The following is a 19,750-nucleotide window of genomic DNA, read 5'->3' as shown; positions in this document are numbered from 1 at the left end:
ATTAATTTAATTGCACGCTGATCTACTGAATTCAGTGGGAATGTGGCTCCATCTAGTGGACTTTTGTTTTAATGGCGAACAACAAAAAGAATCAGCATAATTGAGTGCTTGACTGTTTTTCAGCTTTTATTTTATTTTTTAAAAGAAAACAGCACAGGTGTTAATCTAAACATCAACACAAGTGACAATGTGGCTTAGAAGCAGGGTATGCTGCTATATCAACTGTATAATGTAGCATATATGAACTGTATGTGAACTACATTAATTGTCTGCCATTAAACACAACTGTGCACATTTCTGTGTTACACTGTTTAACCGAAATAAATTTTATTAAAATAATCAAAAGAATATTGATTATTTGCTTCCTTCCTACTTCCCCGCTGGTCTTATGTTCTGGACTGTCTCATCGTTGCAGGGCCTGAAGCTTGGGTTTTGTCTGCTCTATGGATCAGTGTGAGTTGCTCTCTGAGTATTCTGGCTAAACTCACCTCTGGGTAATCTGGTGATCTGTCCACTGTCTGAGTTTGCTCATGCTCCTCAGTACTGTCATGTGCTGTAACTTTTTATAGCTACATATTACACCCTACGACTGGGTATGAAAAAGCTTCTTTTTCCTGTTATTGCCAAATAACTGTTAGAACAGCTTTCCAGTCTGAGTGTACTCTGTAGTTTCTTTAAACTGATATAGTTGTTATTGTTTTGCAGCCAACCACTTCCTTCCTTACCCTATTTTTTTTTCCTATTGACTTATTGTTTTGGTTTAAACTGTAGCATACTTACCCTGTATTTCAATGTACTTAGCATTGTGCAAAAAGAAACTTTATGTACGAAGGTGTGCAAGTGTATGAGATTGTTCAAATTAGTTCTTGAAATTCTTTAACACTTCTTTTGGATTATAATAAAATATCTCCAGGATTAAATTGTCTGGCCCACTTATGTCCCACACCATGTAAAATGAGTTAGACATCCCTGACCTACAGCAATGACAGTATAGTAAACTGAAACAAAACCAGAGCACATTAACACATACAGAGAGTGCTCCAGCATATCCTTTGTAGACACACATTACTCTAGGTCACACTGGGTCGTGTTCCACATGTTGTGAAAATGCTAACAGGACCTCATCCACTTTCTCCACCTTCTTGAGCTTGTAGGTCCAAGGCTTTTGAAGATGTTGCCTGTATTTACTACATTCTCTTGGAACGTGAACACAGTACAGCGGTTGCTGACGTCAGGCATGCATACGAGGGAACTGTTATGTAGCACGCAGAATGTATCACGTAGATGCCGGCTTATTACTTCCTCCATAACTACAGGCTGCTGCTCGGAGGAGACGTAGATCTCCGCGGATAATTCTTTCACTGGTGCTTCCAGCTAACGACACCTTAAAGCAGGTAAGAGGGAGTTGTTGCTTTTCAGGGCCGTGCAGAGAGGTTTAAAGGGGCGGGTGCTTAAAGCTAAAAAGGGGCACATTGAGCCAGGCTGAATAACAACAACACACATTCATCAAGAATCTAATTTGGGCAACAAGGCAAAGCAAACGTAGCCGATGTTTTACCTGATGGGTACAATGTTGCTGTTGAGGGGTTGCTGTGGATAGTGCTGGAGGGCAGGGCTGTGTTGATCTGAGACTGTAGACATTAAAAAGTCCATAGGAGAGATGGTAGCTGATTAAACAAGTGTCATGAGATAATAACTAAATGCAAAGATTGGTGACAGCGCTTAGGCTCTGCCTGTGAATCACTCTTTGCTTCTCTTCTTCCTTCCATCCCATCTTTTCATATATCACTCTCCACTTGCTGTCTTTCTGAGAACAAGGCACAACTTGCTATTGCAATAAACTATAATTTAATTATCCACACCTAACAACTCCAGCACTTAATCTATAATAAAATGATGAGAGAAAAATGTTATAGCACTGCCTTTAGTAGCCTCACACAGCTCCTACTGTTTCCTCCTCATGTCCTTACCAGGCATGTCTGGACAATGTTATATCATGAGTAATAATTTAAAATAATCCATATACATAAAACACACACATGCACGCGCACACAGTGACATTTTAGACCTTCTTCAGAATACTGTATATACTATGGGCATCATGGTGCTGATCCAGAATCCTTACATTATTATTTATTACTAGAGCTACAATAATAAAGCAAAGAGGAGGGGGAAGTAATAAATATGAAATAATGTCATTATGATGATTCCATTTGTTTCACTATCCACTCTGTGCAGGGGCAAAGCTTATTACATGTTTAAACTGTAGAGATACAATCATTTTACTGCTGTAAAATCCAAATTTTGTCTTATTTAAAATATAAATCTAATATAATCTGCTTCTTAATGTATGTTCTTTAAAATACAGCGTGTGTTTTTAATATATTATAATTATAATAATTATTATGTGGACATGCATATTAGATCGTTTTTAGTGAAATATAATCCCTCCAGAAAGGCAGGAAAAGCCCGGAAACTTACTTTAAAACTAAATATGTTCCCTAAAACGGTGACAGAGCTACAGACCCATGACAGCCTTACACAGGTAGCCAGCAGCTATGACCAGCACTACTTGTGCAATTAATAAAAGGACAGGTAATGTTTGTCACGCTGTTGCAAACACAGCACGCTCGTTTGTTTCAGTTCGTCAGTTGCAACAAGACAGCTTACCAACGTGTACGTAATAAGCTAATACTCCTGTGTGCTACACACTACAGTGTGCGCTGTACACCTACTTACTGGTTTTGTCGCATCAGTCTGTGTCTCTGAGTTAACTTGTGTTTCTCCTACAGCTCCGGACCGCAAAAAATGCGCGTGCTCTTTGTGAGCTCGTTCCCGGCTCGTAACCAGCGCGTTCTGCCGTCAAGGGCGACCATTGGTTAAATGTGATCATGTGACTGATGCAAGCCAGATCCTTTTATTTAGCAAAACTGTGATTAATAGTTAAATATTATTGTTGAGGGGCACAGACAGGACTCCGCACGCACGCACACACACATTAAAATAATAATAATAATAATTTTTTTTTTAAAAAGTTGCCTCAACAAAAGGGCACTTTGGGAACCCATCAGGAAAGGGGCGGGTGCTCAAGCCCCTCTAGCCCCCCCCCCCTGCACTGTGCCTGTTGCTTTTCCACATTTTTCTCCTGCACCACACGGAAAGGCCTCGCAGCTGAATAAAAATTCTTCCCTTTCAAAATATATAATATTTAAATATAATACTACTTAAAAGTATCGCGTCATATCAGGCACAGTTGTTTAATGTTAGGTCTGTGAAAGATAGGTCTAGTCCGTGCCCTTCATCTGTCACCGCTGAAGTTTTCATGTCCTGTTACTAGCGACTCTCGGACCTCTTTCGTGGGAACGACTTTTAAAGCCTGATTTTGGAGATTTTTTTTGTGTGTGAGGCACAGCCTGATACTTCCTGGCATGTTTCTCTATGCGTTTTATTGGTTTCTATCAGCACTGAATTAGCTTGCATGCTGTACTGCTACACGGCCAACAAACGTTTGAACTCAGTCGACCTCGTTCTTGTTTCAGGCGAGATGTCTTTTTATGAGGAGAGTGAGTCCAAATTCTGGCGAAAGGCAAAGGAGAATCCATTTGTCCCAGTCGGTGAGTACATATTATGACAAGGACAAATAAAATATGTGCTCACTACCTATTCGGAACCATGATAACAGGGTTCTTGCTGATCGGAGCTGGCTTGGCCCTGACCTATCGGAGAAATAAGAGAGCGGAACCAGCTGTTCAAACCCCCCCCCAAGGCTGACCGCTGGAATTGAAGCGACGGGACGAGGCGCGACCTCTCACACCGAACGCAGCATGGTTAACACCTTGGAGACGCTTACAGCTGCCGTGAAGACTCAAACTAACACCATTGAGCGTATGATGGGATACATCAGAGAGGGGCCTGCTCACAATGACACCCTTGAGCGAAAGTTGGATCACATCGCAGAACGGCTCACTGCAGTTGTGGGGTCTCAAAATCAAAAGAATGACAACACCACAGAACAGAAGTTTGATACCATCATGGGGAGGCTCGCGGCTCTCCAACGGGAGATCGAGAGACCAGTGTCAGAGTGCTAAATTCGGAGCTGCTCGCATAAAGGAGAAATCAACAATATTCAACATATGGACACCACGGCGCCAGCTGCTCAGGCCCAAGGCTGGAGCCCACCAAAACAACTCCCTGATAACGACTGTGTGATGACTATTCTTCCCATCCCATGCAAGGCCACCTGGGTTGGCTGGCAGACTGTTTACTTAGCCTGATAGGGCGAAGGACACTGTCTCAGCTGGACTCTGGACACGCACACACATACACTTACACTGATAAGCACGCACTCATCCCCCTCCCTTTCCAAACGCCTTCGATGCTTGTTTCCTGCGGGGGAAGACGGCGGGTCTGCGTGCCGCGCTGAAATGGTAGCGCTGTGTAGGACGACTGCTGTGTTCCTTCGGATTACCCCCCACCCCCCTATCCACCACTGTGGCTAGTCACGTGCTCTAATGTTGTGACGTGGACATTAATGTGCTCTCTGTGCAGAGGAGTTTTTTTGTTTCCTGTTCTCATGCTGTCCTCCCATAGGTGCCCAGCGTGAGAAGAGGTCTCTTTTTTCCTCTTGTACTTTTCCCATTGTTGTGTAATTTTTCAGTGTTTTCTCTGCAACGCTGCCGATCTCCGACTGTATTCCCATGTGATGTCTTTGTTGTGTGTGTAAATCGGGGGGTCCTATTCCTCTGCGGGGCAACCTGCATATGGCCAATAAAGCATTCATTCAATTCAATTCAATTCAATTCAAAAGTTTAAGTTTTGGGGTTTATTGAGTGAGTTTTCAGAGGATTAGGGGGGTATGTTGCTGTCTTATTTTTGTTTTAGTGACTTTTGCTTTTTGCAGGGATGGCTGGATTTGTTGCTATTGTTGGCTACAGGCTGATGAAAATGAAAAGTCGTGGAGATACAAAAATGTCGGTGCCCCTGATTCACATGCGTGTAGCTGCCAAGGCTTTGTGGTGGGAGCAATGACTGTTGGTGAGTCATCTTTCAGTTCTTACTGCCAAACTGCAACCAGTTCTTTATTTGTGATTTGTGGTTTGAAACTGAAATCATAATACTATAAACACGGGTCATTTTACATGCTTCTTTTGTTTTGTTGTTGTTTTCAGGTGTCCTGTTCTCCATGTACAGAGATTACTTTGCACAGCCTATTGAACAAGAACAGAAAGCAACCCAACCCAAGTGAACATGGCCTCTTGGACTCATATTTTACAGTATGTCCCTTAGTATTGCCTCGTATTAAGGTGTGCACAAGATTTGTTTCACAGATGTCCTGACGAGAAGAAAATCTATATAGCCATTATGTTGAAACTGTGTGGAGAAAAAGGCTTTAATTCTGTAGCTTTTATGCAGTTTCATTGTAATGGTGAAGTTCTTTTATTTATTTTTTCACTTCAATTTAGCACTGGCTTCCGTGGAACAGCTATACACTGTGTAGCAGCCTTGTGTTTAAATAGTTGCCCTGTGAAGTTATTCTCTAAGCTAAGTTGTACACAAGTACAGGATGTCATTTGAGAGTTGTTGTTTTTTTAAGTGTTAAAGAAAAAAGGTTTTTTTGTGTATGGATTTTGGTACCTTGATGTGTTTTGACTGTTAAATGTTGTCTTTGTGCCATTATATTGTTATTGATCACCCATCTTCTGGGTTGTGTAGTACACCTACAGCAGCTAAAACCCTTACAGTTAACAGGAAAGGCTCAAAACACTGTAAAGTAATGAACTCAGCAGCATGAAAGAACAGACTCTACAGTGATCATAAAATTCTCCCCAAGTTTGAACCACAATATAACATTGCAGCTTTTTGTTGTTAGGGTCTTTTTTTAAGCTTCTCACTGATGACACACATTCTAACAGGTAATCTTCTAACCTTTTCCAATTCTACCAAATAAAACTTCTTTTCTTTGCTCAGTCATATGCTGTTTCTATTCACTTTCTTATCAGGAAATGGCTGCCAACATTTTAAGCTGGAAAAATGCTTTTTCACTGTGACTTTGGAACCAGTGTGTAAACAGGCATTTCAATAATAATTAATAACCAATAATCATAATTGTTGTTATCTTAAAAAATTCCCATCAATACCATTTCTAATGTGTTTAATCTGATTGCTGATCTGCAAATTACATATGAAGAGTTATGATCAGAATGTGTTCAATATACATATACATGTCTAGATTATCAGTGCAATTGCATATGGAATCGTTACAGTTGACCACCATGTCAAAAACTTTAGATTTAAATCTGCTTCCATAGTTTCTATAATGTGCTCATCAAACCATCTTGATCCAAAGAAAAAGAAAATCACAGTTTCATTTTCATCTGACTGTCTTAATATCTGAGTCTGAATCTGAACTGGACATCTCTGACAGGTTGCATCGTTCCAAATCCGTATCGACTGAGGTCAATTTCAGGTATTTTTGCATCCGGATTCTTCAGCTCAAACTCAAAATAGACCAACATGAGGAAAACAAACTGTTTCAGCTCATTGGTGGCAAAGAAACGGCCAGGGCACATGGAGACCCCAGATCCCCAGGGCATGGTGTAATATTTTACCTTCTTTCCTGCTTTGTAAAAATCAGTTTTCTTGGTCCCGTCTGGATTCAGGAAGCGGTCATATTTGAATGAGTGCGGCTCAGGATGGATCTCTGGGTCATGGTGGACAGAACTGAAAGGAAAGATTGCAATTCTGTCACCCTTGCGAAGTAAATATTCTCGCCCATCAGCCATCTTGAAGGTCATGTCCTTTATCACTGCCCTGGTGAGGAGGGGTGCAGCAGTGAGTCGGAGGGTCTCTTCAACAGCACTGTCCAGGATCGGTGTTTTCAACAGCATTTCACGGGTCAGGTTGACCATAGGACCACCAGGCCGGACCTCCTGTCCAGATTCTTTCAGAACTTTATCCACCTCTTCCTTCACTGCTTTCATGGCTTCTGGGTGTTTCATGAGGAAGAGCAGCAGCCAGAATGAAGAAGGCCCTGTGTTTCCCTGAGAGGCCCAAAGAAGCACAAACATGTATCTGTTTATCATTGACATATCGATGCCCGTCTCCTCTTTACCCTGCTGTATGTCCCACACCCAGCCACTGATATTGTCCTTGGTTTTAATTTTCAGTATTGACAGAACATCCCAGAAGTATGCCTTCAACCTCTCTGCAGCCAACTTTTCCATCGGTGGGAGGACCCCATACGCCAGTCTGGGGAAGAGCTGGTCATATTTACGAAACTCTTGAAACAAAGCTTCTGATTCAGCTCTATCTTTCTCTTTGGCTTTCTCCTCACTTTGTTCTGACTTGGGTGGCACATTGCCAAACAAGGCCAAATATCCAGCTCTGAAAACAACATTGTAGCTGTACCTGAACAGTCCATCTTCTTTCCAGGTCCTGTCCTCTGCAGCTGATCCAATGTTGTGCAACATCATGTTCTGCAAATTACTCATAAAAGATTGGGTCAGTTCTTGCAGACCTTCCCCCTTCAGATGCTTGTTGCTGGAATTGTGGAGAACAATGTGCTCCCCTTCAACAGCTTTGTATCCAAACACTCTGTGCACCAGATGCACTGCAAACTTTTGAAAGTCCAGTTTGTCCCGACTCTCCTTAATGAACCCCCCAAATGAAAAAGGGTCCTGGACAAATGTAATATAAAACCCTCCCAGCTGTACTGTAAATATATCACCGTGCTTCTTCTTCATTCTCTCTAGGAACTTCAAGGTGTTCCTGCGAAACTCTAAGACATGACCCAACCAAGGAATGAGCCCTTTATCGAGGGGGGGTTCTCCTGGTCGCCGCTGTCTGAACACTCCGAGAAGGTACAGCCCTCCGACCAGACAAGCAAGAAAGCCAAGAAGTATCGGCAGCAGCAGCTCCATGACTGATTCAGTTAACCAGCACAGATTCATCTGAAGGAAAGTTTCAGGTCTGCTATAATGAGCAGACCTTTGCTCCTCCCCTCTGACAAGCCCAACCGGTTTCAGCTTTCCTGGAACTGATAACTAAATGGTCCTGGAAAAAAAGCAAAGGTCTCCTGAATACAAGCAACAATTCACATTGTGTTCAATCAACAATGTACTTTCGCGGAAGAATAATTTTCATCTTAATTGCTTATAATTACAGTTATGCAATCCGATAATATTCAAACATCCTTAAAATCAAGATCAACAACCCGTAAATGGTCTTTGAAGTCAGTGCCAAATTTCTCTGGAACTGAGTTCTTCAATCAGTTTTAAATCAATTCCATTCTCATCCGTTTATTCCCCGACGAAAGACCAGCGAGGCCAGCTGATTTTCATTACAGACTGAATGTTTCATAGCACCAAACAAAGAAAGAAAAGAAAAACTGCAGATTTCTCAAGGCAAGCAAAACATGCCAATACTCAGAAACTGTTTTGTCCAAAAAGGAAACTATTGAGCTGAAACATGTAGGAAGGACGCTGTGAGATTATTCTGTTATCATATGTTATCTTATATCTGTAGTTAAAGTAGTTGAATTATGTTAACTGCTGTAGGTCATATAATATCCTTTAGTCTAGATCGTGTGCTGTGTATGTAGCTTATTTTCCATTATATTTTTGGGTTAAAAGAATGTGACCATTTTTGGATTTGTTAGACAGGTGTGCATTACCCTGTACCCTTGATCTGCTGTGAATGTGTTACACTGTTTCTTGACATTTCATACTGCTGAATCATGAAGAGAATGTTGTGTGCAGAGGACCTTGTGCCGATAATAGAACAGACAGACCACATTCCATACCCCCACCTTTACAGAGAGCAGAAAGACAGGAAGCCGAGGTCATAACTTAGGCGCCGTAACAGAGAAAGAATGTGAATGTTTAGGCTTTTACGACTAGGTGGGGGCCACTAGAGGCTATAAGAAGCTGAGTAACCCGTCACCATTTTGAGATTTGCTGTGACCCTCTTCATGCATGTCTCCCCATCATGATGGCTTATGCTCATAAGTGTTGAATTGTATGGAAATAAAAGAATTGTTGATTGAGCATTTATACACCGAGTATTGTCCTTCCTTAAGCCCAAAGATTAAAAGAATTGGGAGATTTCAACAACGCGTTTTACAGATTTTCCTGGAGATTATACATGTTCTAGTTTTATGGTTGCGATAACTAGAAAGAAAAAAGAAAAAAAGCTGACTTCGGCCTGCATTTGAAAGCTCGCATGCATTGTGTGACTGACCCTGAAACCCATTACCGATCATAAATGATTAGAGATTTGTCTTTGAACGTTAAACTCTATTAATTTAATTGCACGCTGATCTACTGAATTCAGTGGGAATGTTGCGCCATCTAGTGGACTTTTGTTTTAATGGCGAACAACAAAAAGAATCAGCATAATTGAGTGCTTGACTGTTTTTCAGCTTTTATTTTATTTTATTTTATTTTTTAAAAGAAAACAGCACAGGTGTTAATCTAAACATCAACACAAGTGACAATGTGGCTTAGAAGCAGGGTATGCTGCTATATCAACTGTATAATGTAGCATTAATGAACTGTATGTGAACTACATTAATTGTCTGCCATTAAACACAACTGTGCACATTTCTGTGTTACACTGTTTAACCGAAATAAATTTTATTAAAATAATCAAAAGAATAGAATATTATAGGGATGCTTAGCCTAATATGTGCAAATTTATGTGTACTTTGATAGTTTGTATATCACAAAGATATAAAAGTGATATAAGTGAATGATATCAGTTTCCCAGAGGTGCAGATAGTTACAGGTTAAATCTCAGCCACCGTCCCCAAATGGCTGAGGATAGCCTTAACAACACAAAACCTTTAAGTCTGGCAACCATCTGTTTTTTAAGGTCAATATAGAATCCTGATAGCTCAGCAGGGCAGTTTCTCAATACCAGATGAAAATCGGTTGAATGTATGTAAATTCCAATTCTTACATATGGTGAATTTTGGATGGAAATTTTAAATTCATTCATTAATCCTGGGGATGGCCATTGATAAAGCCCTTTTCAGAAGAAATTCCCAATTCGCTAAACTCTCAAAATTTGCAAAAAAAAAGAAAGGAAAAGAAAGAATTAATACTGAGCTTCCCTTGCAGTTTTCCACTTCATTATTAGGAAATATCGATTTTCAGCTGAGACACCCTGATGAATGCATATTTGGTGCTCTGATATGTGTGTAAAAAAGCACTCATGTGATATTGGTTGCAAAGGAGGAATAGTTGATATACTGGCCACAGGAAGTTAAATATGGGGCTGCCGAGCAGAAAGAAAAGAAATAGACCACAGAGAGATTCATGGATGTAGTGATAAAGGACATGGAGAGGGTTGGTGTGACAGAAGAGGGTAAGATCAAGGCAGATGATCCACGGTGGCCAACCCCAAAGGGATCACTAAAAGAAAAAGAAGAAGAAGAGAATTCTAAAAGTAGTTGGAGGTTTGTACCTTTGGGATTTCAAATCCATAAATAGGTCTTCCTCTGCACTATGCCATGAACTTAGTTTTGCCTAGCTTGTTTCCTACTTCCCTGCTGCTCTTATGTTCTGGACTGTCTCATCTTTGCAGGGCCGGAAGCTTGGGTTTTGTCTGCTCTATGGATCAGATATGTAGCCTCCGTGCTGCTCACCAGGCTACCCATTTCTAACCACTGGGAGGATTTCTTGATGTCACCCACTTCAGCTATTGAGTCTCACAGAGGTGGAGATATTCATTTGTTACAGGATCTGATAAGAAACCCTTAAGTTAAATTTTGCACAGGGTCCCCTTGTGGTTAAGAACGGCCTTAGCAACATGAGAAATTTAGTTCTGGCATTTGTCTCATTTATTAGAGCTATATAAACAATTATGTCACCCACTTCCACTACGTCCCAGTGATATATCCCAGAGACTTGGTTTTCCACTATATTTTTTATTCCTTCCCATCATCATCTGTCATCCCTCTGATGAACTCCTTATTTCATCCCCCATTGTGGATCCCACCCTTGCTAAACCTTACCCTATCTCTTTTTTATTGCAACAATGTATAGTCTTAGGGTGCTGTACTTTGCATTATGTCTTCATATCTGTTTTATCTATGTCCTCCTGTGGCTGGTAGGCCATATATGTAAGGCTGACTAAGCTCACTTCAGGAGATGTTTGTATCTAGCCGACGTCCTCAGTATCTCCATCGTGATTTTCACTGATTTGTGGTCTAGGAACTTGTAGCCATCTACTGTAGGAAGGCTTTCTGACAATCACCAGAGTTACTATATCTTTAGGACATCCTGATATCCTTGCAGTAGATCCTGGTGAGGTCGATTTGTGATTTGATGTCTTGTTTCCTCTTTGTGTAAAGCTTGGTGTCTGCTTCTAAATCTGTATCTGTATCGAGTCTTTGCAATGAGCTGGATCACGGGGTTCAGGTCTGTGCTAAACAGCATCAGTGACTTGTCCTGGTCACTGATAAGAGTTATAGTATAATAGTATATTAGTCATTAGTTCTTAAAATAAATCTTTTTTGAAATCATGAGAATCTTATGGGTTGTATAGCACAAAGGACTTCAGAAGGTATTAGACTAAAGCTCTAAAAGGAAATGGGAATAAATATGAACCATGTTTATTTAATTGTGCTGTCATAAGGTTGTCTGGAAGGCCGATTGCTGCTCTCCCCTTTTGTATCTCTACTTTAATCTCCTGTGTACACTCTGTTCTGGCATATAATTGGTGGTAACTGGACCATAATTGCATGAAGGAAATACCACAGGCTCATTAAGACTTGAAAGATTCTTTTGATGTTCATTCTCAAGAAAGCTGAACACAGCGCAGAAGCTTTTGGAGAGGCACGGCCAACTACTATTGTTAAGAAACAAACAATTTATTCCTCTGCTTCAGATAACGGGCTTGTTTGGGGTGTAATTTACAAAAAGTAAAGTGCAGTGAAATCTTTTACATCAGGAATATAGGCAACTATTTTTTGATACAACAACAAACCAATCATAGTATATAAATTGAGTTGATTCATCATAATAAGTAATTTTCTAATCAAATACTGTGATTTATTCTGGCACAGTGAAGCCTCCACAGTTCTCGTTCTCAGTGTATTGTTATTAGATGGAGAGGTTGGGTTCACAGAGTTCTTTTTCTTTCCTTTTTTTTGTTCCAGCAGCATCATGGAACAGCATATGCAGCACGTTGCACGTGACTTGAGGCCACAGTTACGTCATCCCCGAGATTAACACGAGAAGCAAAAGGATTCCCTTACACCTACTTCCGCGACCGGTTAAATAGAGATTAGTTCACACCATACAGCTCTCTCGCTTCGTTAAAACTGCAACCCAATAACCCACATTAAAAAACAACAGGCAGAGAGCTATTTTGCATCATGTGTCCCCATTTTTACTTTTTATTCAAAGGCGTTTTACCGATCTCACGTTGCATTTAGGACACCTCGGAAACAAAACGTTTCCTTACAGCAATTCAGTGAATTAGTGTCAGGCGTGGCTCTTTTGTAGCCCCACCTCCTCACATGACCAGGAGAACAAATCGAGTGGGAGGGGTCATCATGATGCGCAGATGTCTATCATTGGCTATCCGATTGTTAAGTGATGACGTGACGAATCCTACTTCTGGGCCTAAAGTAGTCTGCGTTTAATATGACTTTTGTGTTGTTAACATGTTTAATGTTATGTATTTTCTTCTATTTAATCTCAAAAAGCTCCTAAAACAGTCAGTGATCACTGTTGACCTCCCTCGGCTTTTATTACCGCTAATCATTTATTTAAGCTCAGTTTTTAAAACCTTACGATACAGCCCAGCCCATGTAGCATATATGAATGACTAACCTCGTATTGTGGATGGATTATCTCAGTTGTTCTCCTGGCTGAAGTTTGGTCCTTTTACAGCATCCTGCCATGCGATTACATTTGTTCCTGACCACCGAGAACACTCACGTTAACTTTTATCGAGTGGAAAATTTTTTTGCTTGTTTATATTATGCTAACATAGCTGTGTCGCTAGCAGTCACGTAGCACATCATTATATACCAGCTAGCCAAACTTCAGTAACCCTACAAATGTCACTGCTGTTTAGTTTTCTGTCTTAATTTATGTTGGAAGTGATAGCAGAGCTGTACGTTTTCATTTGTTTCCAAAACCCCGCAGTCAGGACATGCTATATTGTATTTAGATAGAAGCTAGCGAGCTAATAGGGGTGCAACGATACACAAAATTCACGGTTCGGTTCGGTTCGATACTTTGGTGTCACGGTTCGATATTTTTTCGATACAAAATAAAATGTTCATGCCTTTTTAATTTGTCATTTATTAAAATTATAAATATATATTTTAACTCAAAAGTACAGTTTTTAAATTTAACCCTAACCCTTGTGCCCGTTTTTTATTTTGACAGCGAATGCGCACCTGCGGACCACTTATGTGCAGCCCTGGTTATTTAGCTCATCATATTGCAGCCACAGAAATTATTTTGTCCATGAAACCATAAAGCTGCACTTTCTTTTTGCCTTATAGTCTGATTTGTCATAACTTCTCCGTTTTGTGGTAAGCTTTTCTTTGGCTGTCACTTCTTCACCCTGACCTGTCTTATTTGGCTCAGCAGAACTAAAATATAAATCCTGCTGCTTTTACACACGCACTCACATAAGCTCAGCGATTCTCTGCGCGATCAACCTCTCACATGTTTAAGCTTGCTGCGGGAGATTTCACTTGTCATGTTTGCATAGTAAGCTAACGATTAATAAGACGATGTCAGAGGAATTGGTGCACAAATTATCATCACTCACAGATCAGTGCTGTCGCTCTCTATACACAGTTCGCACGATTGCAAAGTGAAAGCAAAAAAACAAGCGCAAATTCAAACGTGATTTCAATATGTCACATATTGACAGTGGCTCACCGATGCCAATGACATAATTACCCAGCTACATTTCTGAAAGAATGCAAAAGCATTGACATATATTTTTCCTTCCTACAATAGCCCGACGGGCAGGGAAGAGATAGATTTTGGTAGCCCGACTGAAAAAATCGCTAGCCCCAGGACGTCGGGCTAGCGATTTTGCGAGCCCTGTATCTGATTGAGGAATCACTCATCTTTGGAAAAGAGAGTTTATTACAGAGAAATGTCTCTTTCCAAAATAAAAGCTATACTATCCGCTTCTTCTGGGCTATATTCTCAGCAGCATAAGGAGAATCATGTGCTAACAGCTGTCTAAATGACTCGGCTAAAGTTAGTAGCATGCTTGTTGTTTTTGTCTTTGCACTAGGATGATGTCGGCGTAAATGTGCAGTCATATTCGTTGTGTTCCCACTAGTGCTTTCAGGTTAATCTCGTTGAAATGACCTTAACGCCACAACACGGCAAATCTCCGTTAACGAGCTACCGCCGATCGCCCCGTGCATGGGGCTAGACGGCCAACACGTTAACGAGCTAACTGCGCTAACACACTAGTTCCCACCCATGTAATTGAGCATTGCATGGCACATCCAACATACTGTTTTACTTTAGTCCATGACTCGCTTACCTTCAGGGTCATACGTCACATGAAAACCAAAATAATTCCAAATGCCAGATCTGAATGAGGGTGGGGGAGGTCCATGTTGCAAGGAGAGCTTAACTTCTGTCTTGCTAGCTTGCCCTGCACTCTTCCTTCTGACGATGCTGTCTGTGTTGAGCGCTCAGTGGATCTGCGCTCGACAGTGCAGCCTAGGCGGAGTAGTCGAACGCAGATTCACTGAGCGCTCAACACAGACAGCATCGTCAGAAGGAAAGTTGATAAAATAAATTACAAATGTTGTATTGTTCGATACATATGCGTACCGAACCGAAAGCACCGTATCGAACGGTTCAATATCGATACGAATATCGTTGCACCCCTACGAGCTAACTATCTGCTAACTTCTAACTCCGTTAAATGTCATAAATTCCATTTTCATGGATGCCTGGATGTTAAACTCAATTGTTACACCTGGTAGAGCAGAACGCTGATCATTTTATTAAAGATGAAAGACTTTAGACAGTTTTTCAACTCTCAGTAATGCCATAGTGATCGTTTGATATATGGACCTGCAGCGGAGTTTAGGTCCAGACACGGCTAGTGACGTCAGACTGAACAACCGGATTGAATTTACTACTCTATGTAATGTTTATACATCTCTCTCTCTCTCTCTCTCTCTTTTTAAACTTTTAGTTCTTGCCGTTCTGTTAGCCGAGCCACCAGAGTGCACCAGCTGTCCTTGTCTTTATACAGTCATGGAGCCTCTGATTCAGAATTCATTTAAGCATTTTCTTTGTAATCTCATCAAGATTTTCGATCTTTTACATTACTAACATCCCCCCCCCCAACAAAAAAACAAAAAAACAACAACATCAAAATATTTAATTATTATTATTATTATTTAAATTATAATAATAATAACAAAATAATAAATAATTTATTTTAAAAAAATTAAAAAGTGATAAAGGGTGGCATGGTGGTTCACAGCAGGTTCACTTCTGTGTGGCGCTTACATGTTCTTCCAGTATCGAATGACTTATCATTTCAGTTTAAACTGTAACATACTTACCCTGTATTTCAGTGTACTTAGCATTGTCCAAAAAGAAACTTGATGTACGAAGGTGTGCAAGTGTATGAGATTGTTCAAAAAGGTTCTTGAAATTCTTTAACACTTCTTTTGCCTTATAATAAAATATCTCCAGGATTAAAGGGTCTGGCCCACTTATGTCCCACACCATGTAAAATGAGTTTGACATCCCTCAAACACAGAGGAGCTCCCTGACTCGTCCGCCAGATTTCTGTTTGCTGATTTCTGATCAGTGTTCAACACTCTGCAGCCTCATATCCTGGCCACTAAACTTTCCTCCTGATTTCACCTGGATGATCAGCTAATCCTGTGGATATTGGACTTTTTGACCAACAGGGCTCAGAAAGTTCGGGTCAACAACTCTCTTTCCGGTCTCCGTTCCACCTCCACTGGCTCCCCCCAGGGCTGTGTGCTCTCCCCCCTGCTCTTCATCCTCTACACCAATGACTGCAGATCCACACAGCCCAACTTTCACCTGGTGAAATATGCTGATGACAAGGTTCTCCTGTCACTGCTGTCAGGCCCCTCACAACACCATGGGCCCACTCTTCAGGAGTTTGTAGTGGTGTGACAGCTCCAAACTTGAACTGAATGTGAGCAAAACCAAAGAGATGGTGGTGACCTTCTCCAGTAGGCAGAGGGAGCTGGCTGCTTCAGTCCCCACCACCATCCATGGGAAGCCAGTGGAGGTAGTTGAGGAGTACAAATACCTGGGAACCATCTTTGACAACCTCCTGATATTCTCTGCCAACATAGAAGAGATTTTCAGAAGGTGCCACCAATGGCTATACCTCCTTGGGAAACTCAACTCCTTTGGAGTCAGCACACCCATCATGATGACTTTTTACTATGCCTTCCTGGAAAGCATTATGGCCTTCTCCATCACCTGCTGGATCCACTCCCTCAGCCTTCAGAACAAGAACAGACTGCAGCACACTGCATCAGTGTGCTCTAAAATCATTGGCCTGCCTGTCAGAACTCTGGTACAGGTTTTCAGCCAACAGGTCCTTAGACTGGCAGCCAAAATCATCAATGACCCCTCTCACATTCTTCACCCCGCATTTCAATGGCTCCCCTCTGGGCGACGCCTCCGCTGCATTTCCTGCAGGAGAGGAGGAGAGCAACCTTTGTCCACAAAGCCACCCTGCTTTTTAACTCCAGCCAATAAGACCATTTTCCACACCCATAAACATAAACTACTCTACACTCTTTTTATACTGCCGACACTTTACTCACTTACAGTTATTTATTCAGCTTTCAGTCACTTTAATTTTAATTCTGTGTCATTTTAAAACTGTATATATACTGTATATTCTGTGTATTTATTATCTCACTACTATTGCCTGTTTATGACCTGTCCTTATCTTCAACGTCATGCTGCTCTATTGTGTCTTAATTGCCCCTTGGGGATAAATAGTCTTTCTGATTCTGATCCCTGACCTACAGCAATGACAGTATAGTAAACTGAAACAAAACCAGAGCACATTAACACATACAGAGAGTGCTCCAGCATATCCTTTGTAGACACACATTACTCTAGGTCACACTGGGTCGTGTTCCACATGTTGTGAAAATGCTAACAAGACCTCATCCACTTTCTCCGCCTTCTTGAGCTTGTAGGGCCAAGGCTTTTGAAGATGTTGCCTGTATTTACTACATTCTCTTGGAACGTGAACACAGCACAGCGGTTGCTGACGTCAGGCATGCGTACGAGGGAACTGTTATGTAGCACGCAGAATGTGTCACGTAGATGCCGGCTTATTACTTCCTCCATAACTACAGGCTGCTGCTCGGAGGAGACGTAGATCTCCGCGGATAATTCTTTCACTGGTGCTTCCAGTTAACGATACCTTAAAGCAGGTAAGGGGGAGCCCTCTTTAGTTCGGTGGAAGTGTCTTTACGTGCTTTTTAAAGTGTAGCTCATCTTAACTCTAGAGTTGTTGCTTTTCCACATTTTTCTCCCGCACCACACGGAAAGGCCTCGCAGCTGAATAAAAATTCTTCCCTTTCAAAATATATAATATTTAAATATAATACTACTTAAAAGTATCGCGTCATATCAGGCACAGTTGTTTAATGTTAGGTCTGTGAAAGATAGGTCTAGCTCTCGGACCTCTTTCGTGGGAACGACTTTTAAAGCCTGATTTTGGAGATTTTTTTTTTTTGTGTGAGGCACAGCCTGATACTTCCTGACATGTTTCTCTATGCGTTTTATTGGTTTCTATCAGCACTGAATTAGCTTGCATGCTTTACTGCTACACGGCCAACAAACGTTTGAACTCAGTCGACCTCGTTCTTGTTTCAGGCGAGATGTCTTCTTATGAGGAGAGTGAGTCCAAATTCTGGCGAAAGGCAAAGGAGAATCCATTTGTCCCAGTCGGTGAGTACATATTATGACAAGGACAAATAAAATATGTGCTCACAAAAGTTTAAGTTTTGGGGTTTATTGAGTGAGTTTTCAGAGGATTAGGGGGGTATGTTGCTGTCTTATTTTTGTTTTAGTGACTTTTGCTTTTTGCAGGGATGGCTGGATTTGTTGCTATTGTTGGCTACAGGCTGATGAAAATGAAAAGTCGTGGAGATACAAAAATGTCGGTGCACCTGATTCACATGCGTGTAGCTGCCCAAGGCTTTGTGGTGGGAGCAATGACTGTTGGTGGGTCATCTTTCAGTTCTTACTGCCAAACTGCAACCACTTCTTTATTTTTGATTTGTGGTTTGAACCTGAAAGCATAATACTATAAACACGGGTCATTTTACATTATTTATTTTTTGTTTTGTTTTCAGGTGTCCTGTTCTCCATGTACAGAGATTACTTTGCAAAGCCTATTGAACAAGAACAGAAAGCAACCCAACCCAAGTGAACATGGCCTCTTGGACTCATATTTTATGTCCCTTAGTATTGCCTCATATTAAGGTGTGCACAAGATTTGTTTCACAGATGTCCTGACTTTTATATGCACATGTCTGCTGTAAATAGCTGAAACTATTTGATGACACTGTGCATAGTAGGAGTTGTATTGATCCCATCAGATTTTTCTTGGTGTTATTATCCCTGATAGTTTGGGGGGCATTACTGAAAGTTCATCTGCTCTTGCTGTGAGTGAAATATCTACAAAATAACAAAATGAAAATGTATAAACTTTGCTGAACATGTGTGTTACTAAGTTGGGCCTGGATTAAAAATTAACCACCAAATGCTACATATTTATTTTTGTCTCGTATCAGCTAACCATCCCTGTTCATTTCCTGTACTAATACTGGGATGTTTGCCAGATTACAATTGATTGCACCTGAGCTCATATATTTCTAAATGAGCATCCCAGTGCATTTTGGGTATTTAAAGCCGTTCACAGCACTTGGCTGTCAGATAGAGCAGAGCCCTAAAGTAAAAAATAATGATAGTGATAAAATAGCTCAACACCACCAGTATCAGTTATCTTATCCTATAGAAAAAATCTATATAGCCATTATGTTGAAACTGTGTGGAGAAAAAGGCTTTAATTCTGTAGCTTTTATGCAGTTTCATTGTAATGGTGAAATTTTTATTTATTTTTTCACTTCAATTTAGCACTGGCTTCCGTGGAACAGCTATACACTGTGTAGCAGCCTTGTGTTTAAATAGTTGCCCTGTGAAGTTATTCTCTAAGCTAAGTTGTACACAAGTACAGGATGTCATTTGAGAGTTGTTGTTTTTTAAGTGTTACAGAAAAAAGTTTTTTTTTTTTTTTTTTTTTTTTTTTGTGTATGGATTTTGGTACCTTGATGTGTTTTGACTGTTAAATGTTGTCTTTGTGCCATTATATTGTTATTGATCACCCATTTTCTGGGTTGTGTAGTACACCTACAGCAGCTAAAACACTTACAGTTAACAGGAAAGGCTCAAAACACTGTAAAGTAATGAACTCAACAGCATGAAAGGACAGACTCTACAGTGATCATAAAATTCTCCCCAAGTTTGAACCACAATATAACATTGCAGCTTTTTGTTGTTAGGGTCTTTTTTTTTTTTTAAGCTTCTCACTGACGACACAGTTTCTAACAGGTAATCTTCTAACCCTTTCTAATTCTACCAAATAAAGCTTCTGTGATTTGCTCAGTCATTTGCTGTTTCTATTCACTTTCTTATCAGGGAATGCCTGGCATCATTTTAAGCTG

At 40.7% G+C, this 19,750-nt stretch overlaps 2 protein-coding genes and 1 pseudogene across 3 annotated transcripts; 2 read left to right on the top strand and 1 right to left on the bottom strand.

The window, feature by feature from the left end:
- Positions 1-1,280: 1,280 nt before the first annotated feature.
- LOC120726289 lies at positions 1,281-5,770 on the top strand (annotated as a pseudogene).
- higd1a (HIG1 hypoxia inducible domain family, member 1A) lies at positions 1,299-19,695 on the top strand. Of its 2 annotated transcripts, none has more exons than XM_040019741.1 (4): positions 1,299-1,394; positions 17,898-17,972; positions 18,114-18,248; positions 18,380-19,695. In XM_040019741.1, exons 2-4 carry the CDS (start codon positions 17,903-17,905, stop codon positions 18,454-18,456), a joined length of 282 nt encoding a protein of 93 aa, XP_039875675.1. In that variant the 5' UTR covers positions 1,299-1,394; positions 17,898-17,902; the 3' UTR covers positions 18,457-19,695. The 2 variants fall into 2 exon arrangements, with proteins under 2 accessions (XP_039875675.1, XP_039875666.1); XM_040019732.1 differs by lacking the exon at positions 1,299-1,394 and adding an exon at positions 17,339-17,452.
- LOC120726217 (5-beta-cholestane-3-alpha,7-alpha-diol 12-alpha-hydroxylase-like) lies at positions 6,373-8,200 on the bottom strand. The gene has a single exon (XM_040019633.1). It carries the CDS (start codon positions 7,947-7,949, stop codon positions 6,384-6,386), a length of 1,566 nt encoding a protein of 521 aa, XP_039875567.1. The 5' UTR covers positions 7,950-8,200; the 3' UTR covers positions 6,373-6,383.
- Positions 19,696-19,750: the final 55 nt, after the last annotated feature.

The sequence above is a fragment of the Simochromis diagramma genome, unplaced genomic scaffold (genome assembly GCF_900408965.1).
Source record: "Simochromis diagramma unplaced genomic scaffold, fSimDia1.1 OVJJ01000205.1, whole genome shotgun sequence".
Classification (NCBI taxonomy): domain Eukaryota; kingdom Metazoa; phylum Chordata; class Actinopteri; order Cichliformes; family Cichlidae; genus Simochromis; species Simochromis diagramma.
The sequence above is the reverse complement of the archived record's forward strand: the minus strand, read 5'-3'. Positions and strand labels throughout refer to the sequence as shown.

Bases quoted from the DNA above. Each gene is read 5' to 3' on its own strand.
- LOC120726217 (XM_040019633.1), bottom strand. From the start codon at position 7,949: ATGAATCTGTGCTGGTTAACTGAATCAGTCATGGAGCTGCTGCTGCCG.
- higd1a (XM_040019741.1), top strand. From the start codon at position 17,903: ATGTCTTCTTATGAGGAGAGTGAGTCCAAATTCTGGCGAAAGGCAAAG. The intron at 17,973-18,113 runs GTGAGTACATAT...TGCTTTTTGCAG, and splicing joins GAATCCATTTGTCCCAGTCG to GGATGGCTGGATTTGTTGCT. The intron at 18,249-18,379 runs GTGGGTCATCTT...TTTTGTTTTCAG, and splicing joins GGTGGGAGCAATGACTGTTG to GTGTCCTGTTCTCCATGTAC.